General features: G+C 41.2%; 2 protein-coding genes and 1 long non-coding RNA gene across 9 annotated transcripts in view; 2 read left to right on the top strand and 1 right to left on the bottom strand.

Moving 5' to 3' along the window:
- hoxa3a (homeobox A3a) overlaps positions 1 to 20,173 on the top strand; it is a 40,699-nt gene that overhangs the window by 7,920 nt on the left and 12,606 nt on the right. For 2 of the 7 annotated variants that reach the window (XM_036971254.1, XM_021559869.2), the window contains 2 exons: positions 234 to 338; positions 17,589 to 17,649. In XM_036971254.1, the coding sequence (XP_036827149.1) occupies positions 301 to 338; positions 17,589 to 17,649 (99 nt within the window). In that variant the 5' untranslated portion in view covers positions 234 to 300. Of the gene's footprint in view, positions 1 to 233; positions 339 to 5,696; positions 5,993 to 15,893; positions 16,239 to 17,588; positions 17,650 to 18,416; positions 19,480 to 20,173 lie in introns of those variants that run through there. The other 5 variants (XM_036971250.1, XM_036971253.1, XM_036971251.1 and 2 more) reach the window with 5 other exon arrangements.
- On the top strand, positions 6,016 to 9,508 carry hoxa4a (homeobox A4a). Its single transcript, XM_021559876.2, has 2 exons — positions 6,016 to 7,810; positions 8,300 to 9,508. The coding sequence occupies exons 1-2, from the start codon at positions 7,396 to 7,398 to the stop codon at positions 8,623 to 8,625; spliced, it is 741 nt and encodes a 246-aa protein (XP_021415551.1). The 5' UTR covers positions 6,016 to 7,395; the 3' UTR covers positions 8,626 to 9,508.
- LOC110487953 lies at positions 13,486 to 15,492 on the bottom strand. The gene is made up of 2 exons (XR_002468321.2): positions 14,329 to 15,492; positions 13,486 to 14,230 (listed from the first exon to the last, which is right to left on the bottom strand). It is a non-coding gene; the product is annotated as an uncharacterized LOC110487953 (long non-coding RNA).

Raw genomic sequence — 20,173 nt, 5'->3', positions numbered from 1 at the left:
ACTTTATTAGGCCGGTTCCGGCTCCCTGACATTTGGGTGCCAAATGAATGGGGGTTTTGTCTATGGATTAGATCGTAAAAATCATCCGGAGCGCGGCCAGATAGGCTCACTGGCCATAAACTGTCACGTGGTGGCCATTAAAGTAAGTTTTATGGTTTTGGGGAGTTGACAGTATATTGCACATAACATATAATCGCACTGACGCGAGGCTTCGTCTGACTCTCTCCTTGCAGGCTGTAAGAGTTCCTTGACCGTTACACCCACTCCTTGCTCACCAGAACGCCTCGCGATGGACCCTGCATGCCGGACGCACACGAGAAGACAGCTTCGGTCTCGAGGTAAGTTTCTGCCTCTATTGCCCTTGAGTAGCCTGTAGCCTTCCATTCCCTTGGCTCTGAACAGCCACCCTGTTTGAAACAGAATTATGATTGTATTCGGACGCGCTATCTGTCCATATTAGCCCATTACGCTAATTTGTCAGTGGTGCTGAGCTGAATCCTGGTTTCTCTCGGCAGATGTTGGCCAGGGTTGGTTCAGGCTCATGGATATTTAATTGCTTCCTTCCTAGTGTAACTAGTTTCCCTCCATCTGTGGTGTAACTCATAATACGTTTTTGCATGTGGGATAATTATGCTTCTGTCCATTCCCTTTCCTTTTTAATTCGTGTTTTTTCACTTCCTGTATTACACACGGGGCTTCTTTGGACTCTTCATAGCCATTAATGTGCTGGACAAGCCATAAAGCTATTTGAGCTGTTTTATGGTGTTTCCAATGTCATTGCTAAACTGTAATATGTTTGTGTACGGTACTCAACTATCATACAACCACTTTTGGGGTAAATTGAGCTTTTCAATCTGTGTAATTGTCAAGTTAGGCACAGGTTCTACACTTTGTTTGAAGCTCTAGGTGTGTCTTTGGTCAGGTTTCCTCATGTGTTCCAAACTTGTTCAAATGGTTTAAGACAGCCAAACGCACTGTAGAGTAAACACAATAGAGGACAAAACACGGCAGGGCCACACTTAGAAAGGAATTCCGTTTTGCGTCAGCTATGTCATTTTGTGATTTTGTGTTGTAAAGTTCAGTTGGAGAGTGTCACTCTTGCTTCATGGTGACCTCATGGCCCAGCTTGGGCGCGTGCGTCCGGGCCGAGATGAACACTCAGATACCAATAAAGCTTTGACTTCTATGTGAAAATGTGTCACAAGTGTTGGTCTGACTTTGTGACGCATTTGCCCAATCACAATAGTTTCCTTTAGATTGAGTATGTTTTCGTTTTCTTCGGCCTACTTGTGGCGACAGTCTTGCGATAAAGTGTGTGCTGATGAGTGACTAGTATGGGCTTGGTCTATTTCTTGTGTATAACAGTGCTTTGGTGTGTTCGAAATTCTGGATTTCTGACTCAATTTCCATTGTTGTGTGTTGCTCTTATGTATTTGCACAGATTGCAATTACGCCCAATTAGGACGAAACTGGTGCTTACAGGCACCTCATAACTTTCCCCGTCAGAGGTGTGAATTCAATTTGAATCTATTTGACATCAGAAAACGAATTGCAATGAAAAGGGTTTATATAGAAACTAAACCCTCAAAGTATAATATGTCAGTACGTAGATGGAATTGAAACTCTGAATCATCTGATGATTTGAGGTGGGTTGATCCCCGCTCCCCCTTCCCCTAACAGTCGACATAGAAGATTCCGTCGTGTAAACAAATAGCCAATGCAATTCAATTTGACTTCATTTCCATTACAGTTGTATGGTGTAGTGAACATAAAAGAGAAACCGTTATTCTATGCCAATATCATTGTGACGTCTGGGGCGAAAATTACACCGAAAATAATCAAAATCGGGGTCCTAGGCAGACAATGCCAGGCAGAAAAAAATGAACCATCCCCGTGCGCGGTTCACCGCGAGGTCAGCCATAGCAGCAAGATAAATCTGCATCCTCCAGCCACCAGCAGAGCTCGCTTTAGGCCAAGTTCAGTGTCACCTGCAGCCAGCTGCTGAGAGGGGGGGAAACACACACACACAGAAATACAATAGTAGGATAGGACGCACACAATACTTGACCGGTTTGCTTGCCTTATTACACATTGCAATGAAGTAATATAATTTGCATATTGCATTAGTTTATTTGGAGAGCCTTTGGGGCATTTTAGCAAAAACACTAGGCCTATGTGAGGCAAGGAGAGATAAAGACTCACACAAAAGTATGAAGGACATTCATCCCTGAGCGGTTTGCTTGTATTAGTGATGTTGTATAGTGATGTTGTACATTAGTGATGTTGTACAGGGTGCATTGTAACCAACACCCACAGTGAGACAATACAGAGATACAACTACAGTTATTATATTATAGACCTGCCTGTTATATGACTAATTATGATTGTCGTTAGAATAATTAGAGTAATGATAACAGAAATGGATATATTGCAAATCAAGTTTTCTTCCCAAGCAGCCAGACACCTCGCCTGGGCAGCACAGCCTCGCAGGGGTGGGACTGATGATCTCGATATAGCGGGGGAAGAGGAGGAACATTTGGGGTCAAAAGTTTACCCGCTGAACAAGTCTCCCGTCATCTGTTCAGCAGGGGCCTGATGCCAGCGTTATAATAGCGATCTTGACTCTCCACACAAAAGATAGAATAGCTTTGAATTACATATGTTTGACGGTGCACTCCAGGTGAACCCTGAAAGCAGGGCGACCCCGAGTTTGGGACCGAGGGGAGTGGACCCCCGTCCGTCCCCAGACCCAAGATTGAGTGGCGGCATTTTATTAGGGCGGTTGATTGGTGAATTTCCTTTGAATAAATTGCATTGGATATGAGGGAAACATTTGCATTTTGAGGATTGATACTCTTACCCCGGTCACAGGATGATGGGTAGACTATGCCCACAGCCCCCCAAATGGATCCCCCGGACCCCTTTAAAACATGTAGTCTTTCTCTCCTTCTGCTGAGGAAAAAGTCCTGTTTTTAGCCTTTACAAAAAATGATCCAGAAAGGGATTTTAGTTACAAAGAAAGAATATGTTTATTTTATAATGAGAACAGTCAATTGTTATTAGTAATAACAAAATAGCATTCGTACTTAATTGGGTTTTGAAAACGCATTAGGATATAGGCTATAGCCTCTAATGGCGGATGGATCTGCATAACAGGATCGAATCGCCGTTATCCTTTCCCGTAAAGTTGTGAAAATGTGAGATCAAGCCTTATCTTATTCTACATTAAAGTGTGTAACCCAACATGTTTCATAGAGATAATTTAAAAAATATATGCACCTCTATTGTAATATATACAATTTGGTTTAAATACACTGCTAAATGTAACATAGGCCTTTTCTCTTAAAGCTCACATAAAAACGGTGCACTCGAAATTGTGAGATCCACCGTAGCCGTGTTAGCAACAATTTATTCTCGAACTTGCCATTCATATTTCGTTTAGGCCACAAGCAAGTGGCCTATTATACAATAGCCTAACTATTGGTAATTCGGTGTCTTCGTTTATTGCAAAAGAGTCAAGAGCCAAAGGACTAATATGATAATTGGAGGTGTCTTTATCATAAAGAAATAAAGAAATAGCCATTAGCCACTCAATGTTTGTGGCTCCCACAAGTGATCTTTATGTTATAGGAGATAACGCATTGGGCTATGGCACCGTTCTAACAACTGTCTATGGAAGAAGATATAGTATATGTTTTATCCTATAAGCTTAGAAGAAACGGGTTGGGCAAAATAGTACGCTATGATAACACAGACCTACTAAGGCCATGTTGTTCAACACTTGTGTGTATCTACAATCTACATAAAACACTCACTTGATGCAGTTACATTTGCTTTGATTTATGTCCCATTTTTTAAGAAGACAACTTCAACAAAATGTTGAATGCAATCATACTATTTCACCCACCCATCTTCCTCTGAACGTGTGTTAAATGTACGATGAGCTCTGTGGGTGGCATTCATGTTTAGGCCAAAATATACATCTATAGCTTCCTTCTTACACACCACTCCCAATATATTATTTATTTCAATATGCTGCATTATCAAAATCCTTACCCTTACCTTAACCGCCTCGTGAATACTGGGGGAACATTGTCCTCTGCAGCCTGGTCCTCCTAACAGACAAGGGATCTAGCAACCATATGTGATCAGTCACTATCGTCAGAGCACTTTCTTATTATCTGAATTTACAGTACAGTGTCGGTATGATATATGTTCGTTATATATGGGAAGGACCGAAAGAGTGGCTATCTACTTCTTTCACTCACAGTACCTTTCTAAGTCAGTAAATAATAGGCCTAATTATTTCTTATTCACAACTAGACTTTTTTTGTTGCTCTTTTGCTAATTAACATGGATGTCTTTGAAGATTTTGATTTGGAATAATTGTTACAGAAACATTTCAATAGCCAAAATCACGTTGTAACCTAAGATTGATACCATGCAGGCCCACATTTCTTATTCGCTTCTAATTTTTAAAAATCGTAAACATCCATTCGTGAACGTCAGTATTTCCACCCTAAAAGGTAAAACACTGAATGTGGTTGTTTGAATAGCATATTTCAGTCGTTTCAATTGTTTATCAGATCATTACGTTTGCCACTCACACACAGTTGTGTTTATATTTCGCCTGTTTCAAAACTCCAAAAATAAAACAGCATCTCGAAAGAACTAGTTTCTCAACTGAAGGGAATGAAGGGAATTGAACATCATAAATCAGGATTTTTACAGTTCATGAGTTTTTATCATGCAAAAAGACTTGTTTATAACGCATTCCAAATTGAACGTTTCCAAACCTGTGTATAACACACACACACTATAGTATAGCAACAAGTAAATTGTAAAATTTTGTAAAGCATTACGGACCCTTTAAACTGTCGCTCATTCAAGGGTACTACGGCTAGCGAGTGGATAATAGCCAATCCTGCCCATATTTATATAACACTTATATAACACACTAGAGCGGACATTTAGATATCAAGTCAAGTATTCTTACCGTGGACATTATGCTGATAGATAGACCCTCAGGTGGTCTTGGTTACATGCGTTCTGGAGGCCAGATCCTCAACAACAAAAAAGATTCCCCTTGTCATTCACGATGAGTTACAGGTGTAAAATACACTCAATTGCAATATAACACCGAACAACTTTGGCTATTTAGATGCTTAAAAGGCCATATAGGCCTATATCTGACTAAAATGAAAATCTCATAGCGATGGCTTACACATACACAGCTCCGAGGAGGACCTTGTTTGAACAGGAAAAACATGAGCCTAGGTCAGAAACATTAACAGAAGACTAACCGTGTGAAACAAATTCAACACATATACATATTTATACTATTCTAAAGAAAACCTTGACCAGGAGACACCGAAACTTTAGTTTAGTTGGCTAACATTACCTACAGGAGTGGCACAGTCGACGCAAGGCTTTTTCAGTTGGACCTACGCTTTATGGTGGGTTTTGTACTGGTTTTAAAAAATATATTTTGGGGCGCTGTTAGGTGCTGACCGGTGCTAAGTGCTCCGTAATCTACCCAGAGTCGAGTAGACCCTGGAAAACCGAAGTCCAAGTCCGGGGTGAGCTTCAGGTCACTGCGTCTAACAAATATGAAAATGTCGCCTCGTTGGGGAAGGGTACGCCTTGTTGTTTAACAAAGACTGTCAATGGGCAAGATTAATCAGAAACAACATAGAAACGGTGTCACTTTGGGGTCAGAGAGAAGTTATCGCTGTTTAGGGGGCGAACAGAAAGGGGGAGAGAAAAAAATAAATAAATAAAGCCTTCAATATTTCCGAAGTTTTGCATCCCCTTGCCACCGCACACCGGGCCTTCTTCACGTAGACGGTCGCAGACACCTTCCGTAGTGTTGCTCGTGCGGTTGAGCTGGCTTCCTCAAGATTTTCATCTCTGATTTGTAATAGTGAGCTGGAGGGCGAACAGGTCTTGGAGATGGCAATTGACGAGATACTGATGGCACAGAAGAGATACGGTCAGGGATGCTTCTATTATAAACTGTATATAATTGCACTTTTGTCATAGTGACATTTTGTCATAGTGAAATGAATCGAGAAGTGTGTTTGGTTAATTTTAGCCTACATGGTCATGATATTTTCAGGTCTTAAATATAGTTATTTTAGTTGTAGTTGTTTTTTTCAGTTGTTGTAGTGGTTTAACGTATTAATAGTAGGCATACACTAAATGTATTATTATTATTGTTATTATTGTTATTATTATTATTATGCCCTTAGTTTTGTTGCTGTTGTAATCATTATCTGGTGTTTTATGTTAAATCTTGGAGGAAAGTGAATGAACAGCGTAATGTATGTATAGTAAAGATACTATTTCATACCACAGGTTAGTTACAGTCAATCACAGTCATTTGCTTCACAAAATGACTCGTATTAGACCTATCTTCGTGGTTACTAAAATGTGCTTTAGTAGTAGAATATGAGTCTGTGGATGTGCATGTTGAACCCTCACCTTTGTTTTGAGTTGCTACAACTTTCAACACGAATGTTAATTTCTCATCAACTAACACTAATCATGTATAGATTAAGTTACTCTAGATAAGAGCATCTTCTAAATTACTCAAATGAAATTAAATGAAAATGAGAACCTTTGGCCATGTCAAAATCACTGTTATTCAGTTGCCATCTTGTATCATCATATGAGAAGCCAAATGTAAACTATTTGATGTTATCCTTCACAAACATTTCTTAAATTAAAATGCTGAGTTTTCCTTAGTTTTAATGACTGAATATGATCATGAGAGGTGCGTAACGGCGCACATGCAATGTTTTCAACCTTGCTTTGTTTTACTGTCGTTCAAATCAAGTGAGATACAGATTTTTCATTTTATTCACGGAATTACCAACTCAGAATTGACTAGAAAGGAAAGCATTTTGGACAGCAATGGACTGGAAATGAGCTCCAATGTCATCTTTGACAGAAAAGAGAGCAGTTACAGTTTGCTTATTTCCAAAGAGCCCATCCTTTTCCTGTGCAACAGTAAGATATACCCAACATCATCACCATCATCATCATCTCCTCAAGGCCGTGGTTTAATGTGGTTTACTGCTAAATAAAGGGTTTATTTATTCTAGTTTAGTTTAGGCTATGTGATAAACAAGTGAGTTGATAGTTTTTTCCTTGATATATTTTTGATTTAATAAGGAAAACACAACGTAGGCTAGCCGGAGCAATTTTCGTTGTGCCAATGCCAGGCTTTCCATTGGTTCCTGTTTACATGATGCCCACAGGAGACGTGGTGATTGGTGGCGGTTTACACGTGACCAGACAACTTTGTACATTTGACAGAGAGTAGGAGGGTTTGGTGGAGATCAGAAAAACGACAGCACGATAAAAATTAGTATTGTTGCACTTCACAAATTAATGATCATGAGTTCGTATTTGATAAACTCGAACTATATCGAACCTTCCTTTCCTCCATGCGACGAATATCAACAGAACGGATACATCCCCGCCCCTACTGAGTACTACGAACGGCCAAAAGATTCGGGCTTTCCCCATCATGACGAGGCGTCGTATCCGAGGTCAAACTACACAGAACCGAGCTACGACTACGGTAATGTCCCCAGTAATGGACTCGACGATTTTACCGACAGGCATCAGGCACAACCTCAGCCCATTGCCCAGAACCATGGCCCTCGCCTCAACCCAGTCCCAGACAGCGGTGTGGTGGAGGACGTCAGCAAAGACTGCAGCCTCGCTACTGAGTGTTATCCCGGTGCACAGAAGGGCAAGGAACCGCCGGTGGTCTACCCCTGGATGAAGAAGGTCCATGTTGGTGAGTTATCGCCACGTTTAAATACCGGAACCACTGAGCAAGCCACCACTGGAACGTATGCACGCCCATTGAGGCAGCACTAGTAGCACCCCTTACAATGGCAATTTACGACCATCGAGCAGCGGGGTCGGTAATTAAGAACCCCTCGTAAATTTTATTGCCTGCCGGGGCCATGAGGTCTTTGTTGCTTTTTAAACCAAACTACCTCCATGGCTGGACCCCAGCCAAAATGTAATATCCAGCCCCGCTGATTTTGTTAATCATTTTCCAAGGCTTGATTTGTCCCTGGATGCGAGCGCTTGTACACATGGCGTCTCCAAATGAAGGTACTTCTACGCAACAGAAATCATTGGGAAACCCCCACAAAACATCGTAGGCTTTATTCCCCCATTAGACTACCAACAAACCTTTATGGAGAATAACATTTGTAATGTGCCTAGTGGAGATAACACCTGCTTGATTGTATGTGTGTGTGCTTGCTTTCTCCAGTCAATGCTAGTTACAGTGGAGGAGTGCCCAAGAGGTCCCGCACTGCCTATACCCGCCAGCAGGCTCTCGAGCTGGAGAAAGAATTCCACTTCAACCGCTACCTGACCCGACGCAGGCGCGTGGAGATCGCGCACACGATGTGCCTTTCCGAACGTCAGGTGAAGATATGGTTCCAGAACAGAAGGATGAAGTGGAAGAAAGATCACAAGCTTCCGAACACCAAGATCCGCTCTGCGAGCTCATCCTCGGGAGCCCAGCAGCAGCAGCAAATCAAAACTGGCACGCACCAGCAGCTCGTTCCCACGCCTTGCGCCGCGACCCTATAGTGATGGAACCCTCGCGCCAAACCAACAGACTGAGAATGGCAAACAGAACACAGAAACGGAATTTTGTGGACCGATTCTCGAGTATGTCCCCTATGGTATTACCCCCTTCTTGGCTTTTGGGCCTGTCACCTCCTTTCAATACCCTTTCCCCTCTCAACCTCAACCTCCTCTCTCTGTTTTTTTGCTCTCTCCTAATTTTTTAGCTCGAAATCCGCCACTTGCTGCCCATGATGGCAACTGAAATGTATTTGTTTATTAAGACAGAAGGATAACTCACACTCGAATGTATCACAGGACTTTGGATTATATGTATCATTGCATAGAATGAAAATAAAAGAGAATGAGACGAGAGATAAGTGAGGCCTCATTTTTATTTTTGTTCTATGCAATCATTTTGTTTATTCTCATGGAAATATATACTTGAAAGGAAAACGATGTTTTAGGAAAACTCGGGGTGCCCGTCTGAGACCTTTCAGCAGGTTTAGAATGAGACAATGTCAGAGTTAGGGTTTAGCTCGTGATGTGTGAGTGAGTTGGTTTACTGTTGAATGTATTATTAAGTCGTGTAATGTCCAGGTGACTTTCACCCCTAATGAGTATAGACAAATCATAGCAAAGGCACAATACTGAATCCATTTTGTAGGCTAAAAAAAGGCAACCTCGTTTGTTTGTTTGTTCGTGTAGCCGTGTAGACTAGTTTGTCCATATTTTGTGGTGTGCTCTAAACTGTGAATATTTGTATATGTTGTCTGATTAATGGACGTTGTAATAATGTATTGTAATTTAGGCCCATGCAAGAAACTGTTCCCGTGAAATAAATATGTACTTAAATTATATGGCTGGTTTGGATATGATATTGTAGGATATTTCTGAGTAATATGCATTGAAATAGATTAAATGAATGAATGCTATGGTAACAATACCATAGCCTATATGTCAATGGCGGCACAAAGCGCGTGGATATATCATTTAAAAAGGCTTTCAAACCCAATGCGCATCATGCTTGTTTTTCTAAAATGTATGACATAACAATACTTTCCATTATGTCTTTAATGACATAACACTATTCCCAAACAGCGAGTAAACCTTTGAATTAGCTATCCAGTGCTTCGAATGTGCGCGTGCCTCATGGATGTTATGCACATAAGAAATTCACTTAATTATGGATATCTATGCACGAAGAAAAATGATCTTTATACATTCAAAAATATTATCTTAGAAAGTTTGTTTCTTACCTTATTTTGACAGAATAACTTTCAACTCGTTCGGTATGTTGTTATCAGGCTTGGTCCAAAAAAGCAACTGGACAGAGAGCTGGGCCTTGAATGTTGCTTTGTTTGTCCACTTTCTATTTTTTTCTGGACCAAACAACTCAAACAAGTGATATTCTTATAGGCAACTCCCAAAACGTCTTTAAATACAGACAAAAGGCCACTAGGTGCATTCATACAGACCCAAGGTAGTCAGTAAATATAGGTTCGCAGCCGAAGATGCAACATCATCCAGAAACATCCTTGTGGGTAAAGTGGGCACCCAGATACATCTTTCTCGGTGGACTTTCCAGGGTGCAAAATATATGCTATTAAACTAAGCAGTTTAATTTACGAGCCATGTATATCTGCTACATACACAGTTTTAAAGCATTTCATTGAATTAGATATGCCATGAACAAATTCATATGTATAATGACCGCCTACCGGGGAACAGTGGGTTAACTCCCTTGTTCAGGGGTAGAAAGACAGATTTTTACCATGACAGCTCGGGTATTCGATCCAGCAACCTTTCGGGTATTGGTCTAACGCTCTAACCACTAGGCTACCTGCCTCCCCCAGTTAACACTTACTAAACGGAAGACTGTGTGCATATTTGTTGATCATCTGTAAATTAGCTGTACATGACAGCCTTACAACAGTATGAGAGTGTTGCGAATAGGATACTACCATAGTAATACATTGTCCCCCAATGTATTATGTAGCTCCATAGAGGCCTGTTCTATCAAAGTATTTGTCCACCCACGTATCTGGCTGCTACTGTTTTCATGTGTAATTATAAGGATGAAGTGCATCTACCCCTCAAACCTTAGTGTACCAGCGTGTGAGTGTTGGTCACTACCTGATACAGTCAAACAATCGGAGGGTTTAACTAGAGGACACGGCCGTCTCTGGCCAATCATCGACTCGGAGCACTCCGCGTGACCCCTGACCTTACGACACACACAATGTCCAGACCTCCGTGGCTTTTTCTTTTCTTTTGCGGAAACAAAATGACGTGTAGGTGTGCTGCTAATTTACTCAAAATAGTCTAAGCTGCTATTCGTCACACAAACACGTCTGTCAGATCATGTGTGCGAAAGGAAGGATTGAGATAGACCACGCCTAGACCTATTAGAGAAAACGACATATTCAATTTACTGTAGCCATAATATCAATGACCTAGTTGACCCTTCCAAATGATCTACATTATTCTAGTAAATTAAAGGTAGTCTGTTATAATTTTGGAACCTCTAACATTGATTTGAGAGTGGGATATGTGAACGAAATGAATAACCAGTTATTCAAGGCCATAATATTGTTTTCCATCAGAAGTACGTTTAATCTAGGGATTCAACTTTACAAGCATCCATGGTCCATCCTTGATACACAGAAGCCATGACTATGTGGCATTATATAATGTAGGCTTGAGTGGAATGTTATAGCATGTACAATGAGTGTTTTCTTGGCTTTTCTTGGCTTTCGTGGCTTTGGGCACAGCCGGAATGGAATGCATGATAGGGCTACATCTTCAGACATCTACATCTCCATCTGAGCTTTAAGTGGATACAAGTGTAATTAAATGTAATGTATTAAGGAAACAAATTAAATTGCAAAAAAGTACCTTGCCAACTTAGTCTAGGCCTTTTCTGTGCCAGCACATGGCGCAGAGGTGGAGTTGAGAAATTGCCATTTTGGATGATTGGCACATGTTTGACAGTCTCTCACGATTTCGAGATGGTTAAATTAGACATTTGAGCTCATTTAAAACCCGAATAGAGGTCACTCCCAATGTACTAAAATGTTAATATGCTTGCTCACGTGACTTATTCAATAATGAATGCCCTCGGGTCAGAAATAGATATGAAAATCGGAAGTATTCTCATTTGAAGTGATCCACCGCGAAGCACGAATCAAATATTTCCTTCTGTTAAATTCTCGCTCCTTACCATCTTTTCCCTGCTGGATAGAGGCCGTCATGTCTGATTGTGAGTAGACTTTGACATTTTCTTTCCTGAATAATTTGTGCTTTCCATTGCTGTTTCCAAGTTTGAGAGCAATGTAATTGTCCAGGTCATTGATATTTGGTTGGGATTGATTTATAATTGTGTATATTCAGCTGTTCTTTTGTTAAAAGGCTTTCTTGCTCACCAATACCAACACCAACCTCATGTTAACCCGCAGCTCTGTGGGTTAGACTCCTCTGCTAGGCGACTGGTTCCTTGTGGCCAAAATGCATAACCGTAACCGCCATGTAGTCATTGGCTAACTTTAAAACTATCAATTTCTAAATGGTTACCTGGGATCTGAATATGAAGATGTAGGTGTTCAATGAAAGTAGACTAGAGGTAGTTGTTATGGTCGAATAAGGCATTCAGCTCGTGTTTAAGGCGCACACCTAGGCGGTAGAGTTGGACTAGAGGTTATGCACTAGGCGCTTCAGCATGTGGAAAAGTACAAACTTCTGTATAGCATCTGTGCTTTTCCATAACATCGTATTTATGCGCAGATGTACCCTAAAAATACTCAAAAAACACAGAGGAGGCGGATATGGAATTGCAACGTGGCATAGACGTTGAGAGAACTCATATAATATTGTAAAATAAACTGATAAAATATGTAACGATATCCCGTTGTTATAATGCTGCTGAGACTGACAAAGAGATGCAGTGTGACTACTTACTTGTGCGCTCATGACCTGTGGCTTACATTCAAGGCTGTAGAGCACAGAAATGCCACTTCGCTAATTGAGCATAAATAAGGTAATTGTAAAGAAACAATGCAATTAACTCGACCCAAGTGTATATTGGCAGTGATACGTGATCACAATATACCTTACCTTACAGCGACCCAATGACCCTGCGCGAGGAAGAGTTACCATGTTTATTCACACACAGCATGCTCTGTCACTTAGAATTGTATTTTCTTGATACAAAAACGCATTTGTTCGTAAAACTGCGTTTTATTGAATTGTAAGGATTGTTAGATTTTGGTAAAAACAGTTGTATTCAGTCTTCATTGGGTAAAGATGACTGTTTTCTAAATATTTTGTAAAAAATATACTTTTAAAATTAATAATTTATGTGCATTTTAACGTATGTTTCGTCGTGTAGCTAAGCCACATGCACAATTTTAGAAGGCAAATATCAGTAGGCTATTGGGCATGAATGTGTTGTCCACATTGCTGAAAGGGCGCCTTAAACAGAGAAGACACAAAGAACAGTCAAGAACTCAGTTAAACATTAACAGATCTTCATCCTCTCCACGAAAGACTGACTAGGCTATAGGCTGTTATGGAAGATTCATGTAGCATGCAATATACGTTTTAAGAATGATAGGCATATAAATAAATAAAAAATGGCTTTGAGCGTTATGTATTAGTTTGAGTTAAAGCTTCCCAGAACTAATTCAATGAAATGTGCCATTCATAATGTGTATTATTATTATTGTGATTATTTTTCCAGTATTATTATTGTTCTGGGGTCAAATTAAGACGTTTTGTATTTTGTTCTAAGCTTTTTTGAATTAGCTCTTCACTACACTAAATATATATAACGATAAACTATCAAGCGTTACAATGGAAATGCATGAAAAAATATGAGAACCAAAATTCAACATTATTACCACTACAATTTTATTTCTACAGCACATACAGAAACAAACCACCACCACAACATAAGTCCGTCCGTTATGGAGAGTATAGCGAGATCCACCGAGGGTTCTCTGTTTTAGCATGCACGCCAAACCAGTTTAGGGCGTTGAATTTCGCATTAGCCTTGATGTTGGCCGATGTAAACCCCTGAGAAAGAGTTATCTTCTGCTGAGTGTATCGGTAACCCAAGGCTCGCTGTTAAGAGCTTTAAATGTCAACATTGTGGAGATGCACCGCAGTCTGGCGAACATCCAATGACGGAGCGGTGTGGAGAGGACTGTCTACGGCTCAAGTCTACAGCTCAAGGCCGGTAAATGTTGGAAGTTGGATTTAGGTTACCAGCTTTATGTTACTAACTTTAATATATGTATACATACAAACCAAGAAATAGGTTAATCAACTGCTGAAACCAACAATAGCCCGTTAAAAACAAGGATCCAAAACGTTCCCAGCTAAAAAGTAAGGTATAGCTCTTATTGGTTAAATAGTCTCCATCCTCTCCTTGTTTTTGAACCAAAATAACTTCACACTCGACTCTCCGCGCCTCGGTTTGGGTCAGGGAAAAGTTCAGGTGCGGTGGCGAAAGGTGGCGTGGGAGAAAGGGTCTGTTTTCCGTCCACAGTCAGCTCAGCCCCAGACGCTCTCTGGTGTTGCAATGCACGTGCTCTCTGCGCTGGTGGAGTGGTATGCAAATCTGGCCGAACTAGAAGAACAGAGAAAGATATTAATCACATTTCTGTATCACTAAAATGTATCCCAAAGTACAGGCCAAACTCTAAAAAGGAGTTTAAATGACTTCACCTCTTCACAAAAACTAGAACATGAATTAATGCGAATCAAATCTGATTCCCCCTTAATTCTAATCCAACATAAATAATAAATGCATAGCCTCCTCACTCCCAATCATCCATAAAGTGGTCTGCAATGTAAACTGATAAGAGATTGTTCCCTCCTGTTCAGGTTTTAAAAGTTTAAACGGCTCAAGTTGTAGTTTGAGAAGACAAAGGGTGCTGTGATGTGGGAGGGGGATGCGCTCCATGTCCGCTTGGCGTGATTAATAGTTATGGTGGAGGAACATTTCCACGCCCGCTGCTCAGTGTTGACGGAAATCAAGCGCCAAGCGGTGCGGAGAGAAGGGCTGCTCTTCCGGTCAAGGTTTAGGCAATGCCCGGGAAGGCTAAACGATATCATGTAGTGCGCCACAATATGTTCATAATTTAAGTTGTGGACCTATTATGGATTGCAAGAGAATATGCATTTATTTCAAAGATTACTATTGTCGTTGGCCCTCATCTCATAAGAGTAGGCTAGTTGCCATATTACCACCTGATCCTTCCCCCCCATACTGGGAATTGAGTATGACCTCTGTGCGAACCTATAATTTCCAGCATTACTCAACTGGCCGTAGGGAATGCATAAGAGCTGCAGGATGAATGGAGGGTCCCTGCACTGACCAGGGGGGTAAATATTCAGTTCAATGAGCTCCCGTATGCACTATGCCCTCTCAGCTCAGCACTGACTGACTGACTGACACACACACACACACCTCCCGGCTACCGGGGCGCACACCTTTAACTCAGCATTCGGACAGGTAACTAACTATAACACATTTGATTTCCATTGGTCCGCCAGCATGTATGCTATTGTCTGAATGTGTGAGTGAGTGGTTGTAGACTATAGCTCGGGATGTGGGGTGATGATGGGGGCCTCTGCACACAATAGCCCCAGCCTTATCTCTCAATAAAATAGTAAGGGGTGACTCAGGTGTTGAGTGATCCATCCGCCACCCGTAAAGACCTCTCTGTATCTCGCAGTCACACCGCAGCGGCAAACGCTTCTCTTGCTCTGCCAGTGGCTCAAGGCTAGCTGGCCAATGATCACAGTATATTGCATCGGGATTAGCACTCTCTGTTTACTTAAATGGGCACTAAAGATATTTAACCTTTATTTACCTATGCAAGTCAGTTAAGAACAAATTATTATTTTACAATGATGGCCTATTCCGGCCAAACCCTCCCTTAACCCAGACGACGCTGAGCCAATTGTGCGCCGCCCCTTGGGACTCCCGATCACGGCCTTTTGTGAGACAACCCGGGATCGAACCAAAGTCTGTAGTGAAACTTCTAGCATTGAGTTGCAGTGCCTTAGACCGCTGCGCCACTCGAAAGCCTCCAAAACCGACCGAACACACACGCTTTGGAATCGGGTGACGTGTGAATGTAAAGTGGCATTGCGAGAGATATGTCCCTTTGCCAGATACATTGCAGTGTCATCCACCCTCTTTATCCTCCCTCCAAAGTGATCCGTTTCTCCTCAGGGGCAATGACTGCCTCCATTAATGATTCACAGGCTCAAATAAAAGGGATTTAAGTTGACGTTGTGTCACGTGAGCAGGGCGCATAATACAGTGTTATGGCACGACGAAAAAAACGGAGCCCCGGTCTGGCCATACAACGATTGCGCGCGTCACCCCACTTTCCGTGAGTGGAGTCCGGGCTTTCTAGACATTTGCCAACGAGAGGAAGCAAGAGGGAGAGAGGAGAGAAATATGTTCTTGGTTTTTGTGGACGGTATTATAGTGCTGTCACGGACGGATATGTTTTTCCTCGCGGACAGAGTCAGAGCTCGTGCTTCGGGAGGATGGATTTTATTTTGAGGTATTTCCGCCGATTGTTCGTTACTGTCGTGAGTTATTGCCGCGAGAAGCAGAGGTCAGTAAGAAAAAAGACTCCATGGTTTTGCCTGGATGGAAAACTAAGACGGGAACATCTTTAAAGAGTATCGATATTCACGTTTTTGGCTACTAAAATGAATTACATTAAACATAACTTCACTGATATTTCCTTCACTATACCGTGGGAACATTTGAGCTTAGTTTCCAAGCCTATACAACAATTTCCCATCCCATGGTGTAGCCTAACTACACTGGTGTTTTAAATATCCCCCCTCCCCCAAAAAAATAAATATATATAATTACAATTTTCCCCAGTTTCATTTTCATCAGAATCCTCAGATTCCTCTGCTATGCTACAGAGACTCGCTATTTGTTCAGCTAGAGAACCGTATGCAGGTTAGGCAGCCATAGCCAGATACATCAGATTCGCAGTTGGCCTACACATCCGTTTGCAAATAAACCCAGCCATTTGAACGTCTGTTGGCGAGAAGAAGAAAAAAACAGAGGAGGTGAAAGCAGTCATGACGTCCTGCTCGGAGTTGTAATTCCTTTCCCTATAAAATATATTAATTTGTGGTGTTATACATGGGTTTTCTCGGGAAAGGATAAATCAAATTGAGGTCCATAAAAAGTTAAGAAAAGCTGTAGGGTTGTGCCGCTCCGCCAGGGAAACGAGGATATAATGGAAGACGGAGTGCCATCCAGGACCGCGCGGCCGCGCTGAGGTCATGGCGCTCGAGTGTGATTTATGGGCGCGGGGACATGGGGCAGCCGTTGCGGGAGAGCTAATGACTATTCGATCCAATTTCAATGGTGGAGTAAAATACACCCAAAAATAGAGGATCTGTACAAAAGTACAAGCTACTTTATTGTTTTCAGGATAGTTTTGTAATTTGTAAAACATAATTTGAAAATTTGAAAATTGAACGATACATCTAATTGTTGGTTTTAAGGTGTGTTATTTTTATTACTAGCCAAACATTTGGTTATTTCTGATAATGTGGATGATATATCTTATTTAAAGAACATTAACTAACTTTGTTGCAAACGAATAAATATGACTACAATATGACACAATATTTCGGCTTTTTGAATAGCGGCTATATTTGCAGGACATATCACAATTCAACTACATTTGATACATTTGCTACAGACTTATTTTGTCGGTTAATGTTGTAGGAATTTATTGTTCAAAATGAAATTGATGGATTGTTACTTAATTTAATTATTTACTATCTTGTCAAATATGGTAGGAAGCTACTATAACATACATATTGTTCTTATCTATAATGATACGCATTTAAATGTTGTGTAATCCTGGACCTATAGGTTTATTAGGGAAAAAACAGTATGGCTCTAGTAACGTTCATTTACATTTTTCTTTCAGAATTTTGCCAAAAGAAATCCCATCCATCCTACAGTCTTCACGTGATCCTGCACTGCCATCGGTAAGTCCATATTATGTCCTTATCGATTTAAGTTACAAATGCTTGATGGTCATATCCTTATTCAATTCTAATAAGTAGCACATAGACAGACGCCTATTCCATTGCCCTCACACACATGCGTGTAGCATACACACACATCCATAGCCTGTAGCTTACATTTCCTACAGCTTGTTGTGGTGATATGAAACGCCTGAGAGCAATAATTCGTTCTCTTCCACATGTCTTTTGTAGTCTAATTTGTCACTATAAAACGATGGGGGGAATCGCACCTCTTGGAGCGGTGCCTTCCTCCTTTAAAATTAAATCCTATCTCTAAAAACCATCAGCCTAGGCGTAGACTGTAGACAACGCTTAACTTGCTGTAAACTTAGCTTACCAAAAAGCCAAAAAGCCCAACAACGTTTGATGGGTTGTATTCGTCCTTTTTGTATTAATATCAATCTGCCTTCTGTTCCCACAATCTCCATGACCTCTCAGCTCGTAGTTAGGGCCCACATTAATGGAAATCACGACTCGGCATTTCGGCAAAACACAAAGGAGAAAATAATTATACCAAGTCATTATTCTGCCTTGAAAAAGAAAGGCAATGTTTGCTAAAAAATATCCTCACGCGTGAATATTTGTCCCACTCACCCTCCCACGCCGTCCGAATGTTTTAGTCTATATATTTTTACTGTGTGGCTGGCTGACTCTGTCCTTCCTTCCATCCATCCATCCTGCGGCCTCAGAAGACAAGAGAAGACGTGTTTACTGCCTAGAGATACAAGAGGACATAAATATTTTTGCCTTGGCCGCAAACGTCAGCATTCACATGCAGAGGGATTCCCCAAACTCTCTCGGTTTCTTTCTCCCCCTGTTTCTCTAGTCTCCCTCCTCTGTTTTCCCTTCTGGAGGTGTACCTCCTTTCCATTTTTCTCACCAAGAGCCTGATGGGGGGTCTTTCCCTTGGTTCATCCCAACCAAGGCTTTGATCTGCGGCGTCCCCTGTTCATTAACGCATCGTTTATTTATTTTTATACCATTCAGGAAACATACCTATTCCATCCTAGGAACTTTGAAATAGGTGAAATATTGCAACGAAAATAACCAAAACTCCCAGCACCATTCGTAAACAAAAGGCTTGATAGGCTACATAAAATGCTAAAATGTTGGTAATGGTAATGTGCTGTTTGTCATCTGCTGTGCTGCGTAAATCTGTGTACTTATGTTATTCGATTCTGTGTGGAATAAATAACAACAAATGCCATAAAACACTTAGGGGATGGGTGTTCGTGGTTTTTGTAATGCTCTATTTTCCCCATACTACTTCATCACGTGGGGGAGGAGAGCCACACGATTTGAAGTGGCTTTCTGTGTTCAAGGCGCTAGTTCATTTGCATAATTGTTCTTGTCTATGGTGACGCTATGTTTCGGGGGAGTTCACTGGTCTGGTGATGTCTGCATGGTACTTGTGCACGTACTTGTACACATAGTCCAGGATAGCCTAGGTTTAATATTGGTATGAGACATGGGCACTGCTCTAGCATGTGATAAATTCAACCGTGAGGGCAGATAGCGCTTATCTGAGCGACCCAAGTGCTCGCGCCTGCTTTCGTAATCTCGGTTTACCCATCGACGTCGAATAGAAAAAAAAAGGGAATTCGTTTCTTCTACACACAGAGCCAGTCGCCTCTTCCCTTTTCTGTTGTGGCCGATGAGTCCTGTATGAGCTAGGTATGAGCTGCTGATTCTACCCCAGCTAAACTTTCTGTCTGGACTACTGTTCTGATCCATTTTGTCGTTGAATGAGAAATATTGCGTTGTGCTCTGCATTCGTCGTCAGAGGAAAAGGTAAGCAGGCCAGAAATCTCTCTCGGTTGTAAATGGCAGAGTTTGTGTCGCGCGGTGATTTATCACTGTATGACTTACATCTCGGTTCAGGAAGAGTTCACACACAACACAGGCAGACAGATTTCTCTCTCGCGCGGAGCGGGGGGTTGAGCATTAGAAGGCTTGAGTCTGTCTTCTCTCGGTCTTCTCTTTTCTGCCCTGTCTTTCTTGTTTGTACCGGACTATTCCTTTTGGAAATGCATCAAAAAGCGTTCTGATAGGTTTTCCAGATCATGGCGTTAAGAGCAGATGTTGTGATGGGATCTATAATTCATTTTCGTTCTACGGTGTGTTGAGGGCAAGAGGGTCGGTCTGGTTTTCAGACAGTTTTTTTTTTGTCGTAGTGCATTGTCTGTAACGAGCGGTAGTTAACTAATTATCTATCAATTTTCTATGATTTTAAAATATCTTATAGGTCATAGTATATTAAGATAATGGTAATGTTTATGATTGATACGATTGATTTATTAATATCACTATTATTACAATTGCCCACAGTTAGTACTACATTGTAACAGCCTAATAGAGTAGTAATATATTTATTTTGAATAGAAATATAATTAATATCATACATCACAAACCTTCTCCACTTTCACCGTTTTATCATGAATAAATGCAGTAATTTGTTTGAATTAACTGTCTTTGGACTGCGATA

Source organism: Oncorhynchus mykiss, chromosome 32 (assembly GCF_013265735.2).
Source record: "Oncorhynchus mykiss isolate Arlee chromosome 32, USDA_OmykA_1.1, whole genome shotgun sequence".
In the NCBI taxonomy this organism is placed as follows: Eukaryota; Metazoa; Chordata; class Actinopteri; order Salmoniformes; family Salmonidae; genus Oncorhynchus; species Oncorhynchus mykiss.
Note: the sequence above shows the minus strand (reverse complement) of the source record. Positions and strands in the feature narration are given on the sequence as shown.

Bases quoted from the DNA above. Each gene is read 5' to 3' on its own strand.
- hoxa4a (XM_021559876.2), top strand. From the start codon at position 7,396: ATGATCATGAGTTCGTATTTGATAAACTCGAACTATATCGAACCTTCC. The intron at 7,811-8,299 runs GTGAGTTATCGC...TGCTTTCTCCAG, and splicing joins GATGAAGAAGGTCCATGTTG to TCAATGCTAGTTACAGTGGA.